General features: G+C 34.8%; 2 protein-coding genes across 2 annotated transcripts; one reads left to right on the top strand and one right to left on the bottom strand.

Annotated features, from left to right (window-relative positions):
- Nucleotides 1-2,431: 2,431 nt before the first annotated feature.
- LOC107787691 (uncharacterized) lies at nt 2,432-6,391 on the bottom strand. Its single transcript, XM_016609292.2, is given in 3 exon segments — nt 2,432-3,092; nt 3,236-4,376; nt 4,378-6,391. Coding segments are annotated over 3 exon segments (3,378 nt in total). The 5' UTR covers nt 6,268-6,391; the 3' UTR covers nt 2,432-2,745.
- A 3,057-nt stretch (nt 6,392-9,448) lies between these two features.
- On the top strand, nt 9,449-10,138 carry LOC142177030 (uncharacterized). The gene is made up of 2 exons (XM_075245489.1): nt 9,449-9,616; nt 9,701-10,138. The coding sequence occupies exons 1-2, from the start codon at nt 9,449-9,451 to the stop codon at nt 10,136-10,138; spliced, it is 606 nt and encodes a 201-aa protein (XP_075101590.1).
- Nucleotides 10,139-10,342: the final 204 nt, after the last annotated feature.

Raw genomic sequence — 10,342 nt, 5'->3', positions numbered from 1 at the left:
TATGTTTTCGAAAATGTGTGTTTGATTTTGTTAAGCCTTATATCTGAATAGTCATAATACTTATAATACGGAGAATAGTAGATTTATGTGATTGTTGTTTCTCCATTAGCTATTTGAGGCTTTGTCGTTCTCACGATCCTCAAATCCAAGTTTGAGTTCTACATCTTTCAGATCTTTTGGAAGCTTTAACTCACAAAAGTAAAGCTTTAACTCACTAAAGTAAAGTTCCTTATTTGGGGGCTTTTGTGATCACTATTGTTTCTTTTTTCTAAATTTCGGGTAGCGTGACTCAATCTTATATGTTTTCCAATGCAACATCTTCATATTCTTGGGACAGTACGTAACTCCTTGTTCTCAAGTGCTGAAGGGGTTTCTTGATTACTTGGATGTGAGAATTTAAATATTCCCTACCCACAAAATAAGCACAAATATTATCTTTTCCGCTAACACATTGAGTTAAAAAAAAGTTTGTTAAATTATTGAATGAAAAGGAATAAACTAATAAAATTCTAATATATAGAAGAGCCTTTTTTTGCCATTTCATATTTAGTTTTTATAATTTGTAGATCATTTAAAGTGACTCTAAATTTTGATTGGTTCAAATAAGTTGATTACCGTGCTAACTTTATTAATTTTTGTTGTACAGACCTTTTAGCCCTTTAAAGGAATCGTGTATACTTTGGAGTGGGTCCATCTGCCTGACAACTTTTTATATTTAAACTTGCTCATTTCTATTTATGCTTGTGAGGAGACAAATGTTTGGTTTTTAACTTATTCAACCCATTATTTATTAGAGGAAAATTTAAAATGTTTGAAGTCATTATTAGCCTTCATTGGTATTCCGCTTATATTTCTCTGTATAAAATGGTGCATCAGACAAATAAACCGTACATTTTTAAACTGTATATATTCATGACTACTTCTAAACTCTAAAGCTCATAGCTGCCACTATCAAATTGTTTAAAAATTCTCAAGAACTAATTTTGTATATCATAAGCTAATAATAGATATTATGGTAATTTAGTTTTATAAATTTTCTCCAAATTAATTTGGTAGATCACATACTAAAACTATTTTACGTGGTGATTGATTTTTTACTTAAAATTATAATGCACAAAAAGTTATACTAGATGTTAATTTATTTCAACGGAGACTTTCTTTTTACAATAAATCAAATTATTTTACAGGAAAAGATTTATCAAATCATCTTGTAATACCTTTTACTACGGTTAACTTTGGTAATTTTAGTTTTAAAAGCTCTTTTTTTTTTTACAATAAATCAAATTATTTTACAGGAAAAGATTTATCGAATCATCTTGTAATACCTTTTACTACGGTTAACTTTGGTAATTTTAGTTTTAAAAGCTCTTGATATGGAGACTGTATTCAAATAATATTTGGTTAGTACAATACGTGCACAATGTTTTATGAAATAGTTTGGTAAATTCAAGTTGAAGAGAAATATTTTGCAAAAGATATATTTTATTTTTGGATCATATTTTAGTTTAATTGTCTACTATAAAGTTAAATTTCATTTGAAGGTCTTTTTATCTATTCAAAATTTTCTCAAAAGGTTTCCAAATAAATCTGTAAGTGAGCTCTGAGGAATACATAAAGTTTTTAAAGTTTTGTTTACTTCGTAATTAATAACCTGTATTAACTAAGAGTGTACTTCCTAAACAATCCAAATGAAAATGAGATGAATGGAGCACACAAAAAGGTATTAAAGGTTCATAGTTTGTAACTTTGCTCAAGTGAGCAAGATAAAGCTAACTGGAAAAAATAACTTTTTAAAATACATAGAAATGAGAGTGAATCTTCCAAATATCTAAGGTTGAAACTTTTATAACATCTATGAAGCAACAAACTGAAATAACAAAATTTATTAAAACATCATAATTAAATTAGGTATCTAAAAGAAAGAGAGTTAGAACCAAGAATGAGTACACAAAATTCACATTATTAATTCAAGCATTTTACTTCTTTTGAGAATTTTTTTTAAAAAAAAATTAGAATTGGTTGCCATTGATAGACATGTTTATTTCCTCCCTTTCATGTATCTTATCTTTCTTTATCTTATCTTAATGTTCTAAAAAGTTGACAATAGAAATACATATATGTTCCTATGATTATTTTTATTCCTCTGGGAGTAAAAAGCTAAAACAATTAGTTAGGTTAATTGAATTTAAAATACAACAGTAAATTATAACAAAGAACAAATTAACAAGTGGAAAACAAACTTAGTCAAAGTTTGGATTGTTGGGCCCGTGCTTAGTAATCTATTAAGTATTAGAGGCGATAAGAGGTGGAAAAGATATTTCCAAGCTTGCAAACAGAAAGCCAAACAGTGCAGCTAAACACATTCATAATATTTCTTGATTTAATTCAGGTTCAAGCATTCAAACCATAATTACTATAAAAAGGTAAAATAGGTTCAAAACCACTCAAATATGAAATTTACAACATGAGGGAATTCAACACTCAAAAGTACAAACAGTACATGACACCAAGTAGTACGGACGACTATATTAAAGAAATAAACAACAACAACAACAACAACAATAACAAACACAGTATATTCACACAAGTGGGATCTCGAGAGGGTAGTGTAACCTTACCTAGTAAATATAGAGAAGATGTTTCCAATAGACCCTCTACTCAGAAATATTAAAGAAATCAGGTAAACAAAAAGCAACATATTAACTTGCAGCTCAGAAAGCACACCACCTTAAGAGATGCTAACTTCTATGTTGCCAAAAATGTGTTCTTGATTTTGTGAAGCCTCTTGACTACATCTTTCATGGATATCCTTGATTCTGGCCTTTCGTTTGTGCAGTCCAAAGCCAATTGTATAATGGATGCTATGCAAATTTCACTTTTAGAATTGACCTGTTCTTCCTCAAGAAAAAGATTGGCATCCACAACTTCCATCATTGTCCCTGAAAATGCTTGTTTTATCCACTCCCTTAAGCCAAGATTTTCATTGAATATCTCTTCATCTGTTGGCCTTCTTTTTGCCAGAACCTCCATCAACATGATGCCATAGCTGTAAACATCACCACTAGTAGACACTATTCCCTCCGAGCCATATTCTTAAAAGAATGAAAATAAATAAAATAAATCATTACAATTATAACAATAATTCTGCACTAACAAAAACTTGCTGTTTATTTATTTCTAGAATTCGAAGGGCTTAATTTTAATAAGAGAAAATCAAAGAACGAAACTAGTATACCTGGTGCAATATAACCAAGAGTGCCTAATGTCTCGGTATGAGCCATGGACTTGCTTACAGCCAAAATTTTGGAGATGCCAAAATCACTAACATATGCCACCATTTCTTCATCCAAAAGAACGTTGTTGGCTGGCTTTAGGTCACAATGTACTATGGGGGTGTGATGACCGTGATGTAGGTATTCAACTGCCAAAGCCACATCATGCATTATGGTGACTCTTTGAAGAAGGTTCAAGTGGCGATCTTCTTTGTAAAACCAACTATCAAGACTTCCATTGGACATATATTGCAGAACAAAGGCTCTTATGTATTCACTAGAACAAGTAGTAATCACCGGGACAAGATTTTTGTACCGAACATTTCTCATCACTTCACATTCAGTATCAAACCTTTTGCATACTTCCTCGTTTTGCAAATCAAGAACCTTTATTGCCACCACAGTTCCACTAGACAATGTCCCTTTGTATACAGATCCAGAACCTCCCACGCCAATTATATTTGATCCATCAAAATTATTTGTTGCTCGTTGAATCTCGAGATAAGAAACCAATTGATAAGTCCTGATCTCTGGTACCTTTTCCACATCTTTAGCCAATTTGTCTTCTGTCGTTTCATTATCCAAATTGAAGCCAACAAGAATATTATAAAAGTATAGCACAAGCTTCTTAAACCTTGATTGTTGTCCAGAATTAGCGATTGTGCAAGCAGAAACCCCCAGTACTTGCATTCCACATAGACCTCTGTTCCCTAGGAAAGATTGTGAAGTGGAATTTGCAAACACACCACCACTGGGTATTTCACCTTCTAAATCATTAAATGAAACATTGAAACTTGCAAGGTGTGATAGGTTTTCCAATGACTTAGGAATACTACCAGACAAGGCATTTAAAGACAATTCCAGGAATACCAAGCTTATCAAGCTCGAAAAGGATAATAGAATTAAGCCCAAAAAGGAGTTGTTTAATAGGGAAAGATACTGCATGTTCTCGAGATCCCCTATTCTACTTGGTATCATGCCTGAAAAGTGGTTGCCAGAAATATCTATTGCTACAATGGCCTTCAGTTCTCCAATATCTGGTGGAACTTCTCCTTGTATGGAAGTTCGTGACATGTTTAGTGTGAGAAGACTACTCATTTTCCAAAAGGCTCAAAGGAAGCTTTGATAAAAAATTGTTAGACGCCAAATCAAGCTGTTGTAGCATGCTAAGATTTCCTATGCATTCTGGAATCACCCCAGATAGCTCATTTTCATGCAAATATAATACAACCAAATTAGATAAATCACATACTACATCTAGAATATGCTCTTGTAATTTATTGTTACTTAAATATAGCCCTTGGAGTTTTTTAAGCCTACCAACCTCATAAGGAATACTCCCAATTAAGTTGTTATCTTGAAAGTTTAGTTTCGTTAGTTCGCTCATGTTGCCTATACCTTTGGGGATGAGACCATTGATGTGTGCATCTGCTATATGAAATATTTCAATAGTAGATGAAAGATTCCCAATAGTACTGGGCAGAATGCCATTCAACAGATTGGAACCCACTGCTAGATATTGCAACATCCTACAGTCCACCAATGAATTTAAGAATTGTAGCTCATATTCACTTGGTTCATTGTTAAGTTGATTACCAAATAGGAATAATCCTCGCAGCTCACGACGATTCCCCAAATTTGTAGGAATAGTGCCAGTGAGAAGGTTCATTTCTAGCGCCAGTGTGTTAAGTTTGGAAGCATTTGTGATATACGGAGGAATTTCCCCTTCAAGCTGATTGTATGACAAGTAAATTCCTCTGAGGTTTGGAAGACGACGACCTGTAGTGTCTGGAATTCTTCCCGAGAGGTTGCTGAAACTGAAACCAATGAGTTCCAAAGAAGATATATTGAAAATAGCATCTGGAATTTGACCAATAAGATTATGATTTAGATCAAAGCCTAATTGCCTCAAATTGGATAGCTTCCCTAATTCTGGAGGAATTGGCCCCTGTAGGCTATTGTTTGCAGCATTAAGATTTTGCAGAGTGGAAATATTGCCCAATGATGCAGGAATAGTCCCACTTGTTGGATTATTACCAATATAGAACTCCTCGAGATTGGCTAAACAACCAATATTTCTGGGTATTTCTCCATTTATGTTGTTGAAAGATATGGACGAAATTTTCAGCTCGGCAAGTTGGCAAATGTTGGAAGGAATGCGACCAGAAATTTGATTGTAAGATACACCTAAAAACTCTAAATTTGACAAAATCTTCCCTTCATCAGGCAAGAGAGGACCCGAAAGGCTATTTCTTGCTAGAGATATGATAATTAATGAGGAGATATTAAACAGTGCTGCAGGAATGGAACCTGTTAATTGATTATCATTCAAGGACAACACTGCAAGTTGGCTCAGATTACCAATCTCCTTTGGAATGTTGCCGTTAATTCCATTCCCAGACAAACTTAAGTTCATCAATTTTGTAGAATTTCCAATAGAAGGAGGAATTATACCTGTGAAGCTATTGTTAAAGAGATTTAAGACTCTGAGTTCTGGTACATACCATGGCCCCTTCCACATTTCACCACTGAGTTTATTTAAAGCCAATGATACTGTTTGAACTTTTTGGTGTTGAAATAGACTTGTTGGAATACTTCCTTGGAGTTGATTGTCTTGAATATCAATCACTCGCAAGCGAGGTAAGTGGCCAATGTCATCGGGTATGCGTCCATAGAAGAAGTTGTTCCTAAGATTGAGCTCTCCGAGAAACGACAAATTGGCCAATGATGGGGAAATTGTTCCTTGAAGTTGCAAATTAGGAAGAGTCAAGGCCACAACTCTTTGCCTTTTTGAACTGCAAGTGACACCAAACCAAGAGCAAAAAGAAGTATTCTTCGTCCAGTTCTTGGCCAAAAAAGAACTGGGACTTGTAACAAGTTTCTGGAAAGCTAGTAGAGCTTGTTGGTCTGTTTCATTTGAGGAAGCAGCCGATATAAAAACGGAGTAATATTGAAATAGAAAGAGAAGAATCAATAAGAAAATATGCTTCTCCATGCAGTTACTATGCACTTGTAAACAGACTGCTTTAAAGGGATTTGGAAACTTGATTTGTGTAGTTGCTCAAGTTACTCCATTTATATATGCTCTTTCATATGGTTTAAGACTTCAGAACTAAGTGAATAGGAGTTTATTGTTTTCTAGTGAAGCTTAGATATCACCAATTTTTTCCTGACCACAACCTAAACAATAGCATGCATTATCTATTGCAGAATCATAATAAACCAGCAGATAAAAAGAAAAATCAAATTTCATTTTTGAAACAACAACAAACCCGGTGCAATCCCACAAGTGGGGTCTGGAGAGGGTAGTGTGTACGCAGACCTTTGGCTCACGGAAAAAGAAAACCATAGCACCAAGAGGTAACAACAACAAGATAGTAAAAAATCGAAACTAAAAGAACAACAGGTAAAAAAACGACTAACACTATTACTCTCGACTACCTACTAGCAATTTTTGAAAAAATAAAAAGAAATACTATACTAGGTTTCTCTCTCACTTCTTCTTGGTGGATTTTCGCCCTCTCCTCAATTAAATGTATACTGATTAGATAAGTGGATGTAAAAATAATACTCCTACTAATTTCAAACCATATTGCTTTTAACTGAAATTAATTTGAAAATTTCTTTAAGAAGCTTTTCTGAATCAAATTCAATTCCATGACATAGTAATCACGTTGAGGGTGTGGAGGTCGAGTATTAGGGTAGAAGGTTAGTACATAATTGAGAGTTTCCCCCTTTCTTACCACTAGTACTAGTAGCACACACGTACTTTCCTATCTCCTCCTCCTCCTCCTCCTCCTCTGACTCCTCTGAGCCGAGGGTCTATTGGAAACAAACTCCCTAACTTTACTAGATTACTCTCCCCAAACCCCACATGTGGGAATATACTGGGTTTGTTGTTGTTATTACCATAGCAATCACGGAAAATTCTCAACTTCTAGACTTGACAGATTCCACAAGTATCTTGGCATTAACTTCACAGAACAATCTTCACAGCAAATGCAAGAATTCAAACATATGTGTGGCTATATAAAAGCTTCTTTTTTCAACAGATAATGTCACAGAAATTGGAATGAGAGAATGTTTAATATATCGAGAAAACATAATTACTTTCTTCTAAATAATTTTGTTCTCTTCTGTTTTAAATTAGCTTTCGTGAAATATTCAGGAAATACTTATCCAAATCCCCCCCCCCCCTTTATGTGGTGTATTATTACACATTATTGCAATGTAATCTCATTGAGGAATACACAGGCCAACTTTAAAAAGACAAGAACAAAAGAAGACAAGTGAATTGCGGAAGCTCAAGGGCAATAAAGATGAGGAAATTGATTGGCATACAAATCAAATTAAAGCACGAGGATTACGGTCCACTTGCCTTGATAGTTTGACACAACTTGCAATTTTTTCCATAAATTAAAGAAGAAAAGTCAATAGAGGATCCGAACTCTATCCTTCTGCGCCACTCTTCGAGCTACAAACAACGCCGATGCTTTTCCGCCCATCGCTCTCTCTCCTCTCTCGCCTCAATCTATGAGCTGAGTTCTCCATTTTCTGTTCTCAGTCGCTAATCCCTTACGATTTGTAAAATTTATGTGTAGAAGTCGCCTTCATATAGGTCGCATTTACCGATGCGACTTATAATTTGTATTTCGAACGAGTTATAGTAATTGCACTTTATAAGTCACATTTTACTATTACGGTATATACAATTTATAAGTCTCATTTAAGTCGCATTATCAATTTATAAGTCGTATATCCAATAATGATTTATGAGCCATATTTACTCAAAAGTGATATATTAGTCACATTCCTCAAATGTGTTTTAGAAATCGCATTCCACAAACGATTATAAGTTGACATTTTTTATTAGTAATGCATTTTATAACTTGCATTTATAAATTGCGCTTAAGCCAACATCATCTTCCAAACCGTCCATTATCTCAGTTAACTAGAGCGCACGTATATCTCAAAAACATTACATACTAGTGGAATTTTTTTCGAGGAAAAAACTCCAAAAAATGTACATGATTTTGACTTTTGAGTTTCAATAGTTAACCTAAATAATATAGAGAATATATTGTCAAAGCATGGAATGCTAATATGGAGTTCACCAGGAAAGAGATGCAAACAATTCTTATATGGGCCAAGTTGCCGAGACTTGATTTTAAATATTGAATCCCCAAGGGGCTTAGTAAAATTGGGAGCTTGATTGGAAAACCATTGATGGTGGACAAACAAACGGAGAAGAAGTTGCGATTGAACTTTGCTTGCTTATTAGTTGAAGTGAATATTGATACACCACTTCCAGAGAAAATTGCATTTCGTAATGAAAGGGGATGTTTGGTGAAACAACGGGTACACTATGACTGACAACCTATACTTTATAAATGCTGCAAAAAAATATGGGCACAAGGAGGAGGAATGCATGAAGAAGGAACCACAACCTGGGAATGCAGCAGGAGGAAACAATGACAGAAGGAAAGGGTAAAGAAAAGGTGAAGGAAAAAGGTATCAAAGAAGCTCATATAACCAAAAAGGTCCAACCATACAAAGAAAACACCAAGCCAAATGAGGTGCAAGCAACCAAAACCAAAATACTTGGGCAGGGGCAGAAGACATCACAACAACTAGGTTGGGTAACTCCTTTGGACAATCAAAAACAAAGTTCTAGGCAAGTGCAACAAGTGCAAATGAGGACTCCATTTCAAGTACTTACTAAAGATGGAGAAGATGGACATCATCAGGATAAGCATGCTAGGAATGAAGGGGATACTCAAATACCCCTTTCAGGGAATGGATAAGATGTTAAGCTGGAATATTTAGGGGCCTTAATGGCCCTAATAAGCAAAAGGATGTAAATATCCTTTGCAATACAAAGAAAATAGGCTTACTTGGTCTACTTGAAATCAAGGTTAAAGTAAATAAAGTTGAAGCAATAGTTAATAAAAAATTTCCTGGATGGCAGAATTTTGGTGGTATGGAGACCTGACTATTTCAAGGTGGATCGGGTGATTAGTAATGCTCAAGCCATAACATACAGAGTACGGTAGGACACATTGAAGCTATGTTATATGGTAATAATAGTGTATGCTTATAACACTAAAGAGGAAAGGAGAGGGTTATAGAACTACTTTGAAGCTGCCAAGCAAGGAATTAATGAACCATGGATAATAATGGGAGATTTCAACTCAATTCTAAATATGAATGATAGGGCTGGGGGGAATCAAGTGTCAGTATATGAAGTGGTGGAGATCCAACAATGTGTGGATGCTTGCGGGGTATTAGAGCTACCACCAAAAGGGAGTAAATATACATGGAGTGATAGTCATGGTAATAGCAGGGTATATTCTGAAATTGATTGGATGTTTGTGAATGATAGGTGGTTGCATCAAATGCCTGACTTTGTAGTTGTTCATCTCCTATAGGGGATCAGCGATCACTGCCCAGTGAAGATTGAGCAAATCAGAAATGAGAGACATGCTAGTAGACCTTTCAAGTATTGTAATGCATGGGCAAACCATCCTGATTTCATACCAAGAGTAGAAGTAATCTGGCAAGAACATTTTGAAGGATGTATCATGTTACATGTGGTGAAGAAATTGAAGCTACTCAAGCAAAGTTTGAAGGAGTTGAATAGACAACATTTCATAAACATTTTAACTGAAGTTGCAGAGGACAAAGAGGCCTTAGTTTCAGCACAACTAGCATTGCAGAACAATCCAATTGATCAAGAACTGCAAGAGCATAAGAGAAGCATGTTTCAAAGATATAAGAAATCATCATATCTAGTTGAGATGTTTCTACAGCAAATAAGCAAAGTCAACTGGATCAAACTGGGAGATGACAACACAAAGTATTTCTAGCTTGTCATTAAGCATAGGAAACTTCAGCAGACAATTGTTCAGTTGACAGATTAGGTGAATAGAATGCAAACAGAACCTGAACTATTGCCAACATCTTTGTGAGATTCTACAAAAAGCTATTAGGGAAGAAGGAGAAGAATAAAACTAGGGCTTTCACGAGCTTTCTGAGAAATGGGTATACCTTATCAGTGGATCACCAACTAG

This window comes from Nicotiana tabacum, chromosome 23 (genome assembly GCF_000715075.1).
Source record: "Nicotiana tabacum cultivar K326 chromosome 23, ASM71507v2, whole genome shotgun sequence".
Classification (NCBI taxonomy): Eukaryota; Viridiplantae; Streptophyta; class Magnoliopsida; order Solanales; family Solanaceae; genus Nicotiana; species Nicotiana tabacum.
Note: the sequence above shows the minus strand (reverse complement) of the source record. Positions and strands in the feature narration are given on the sequence as shown.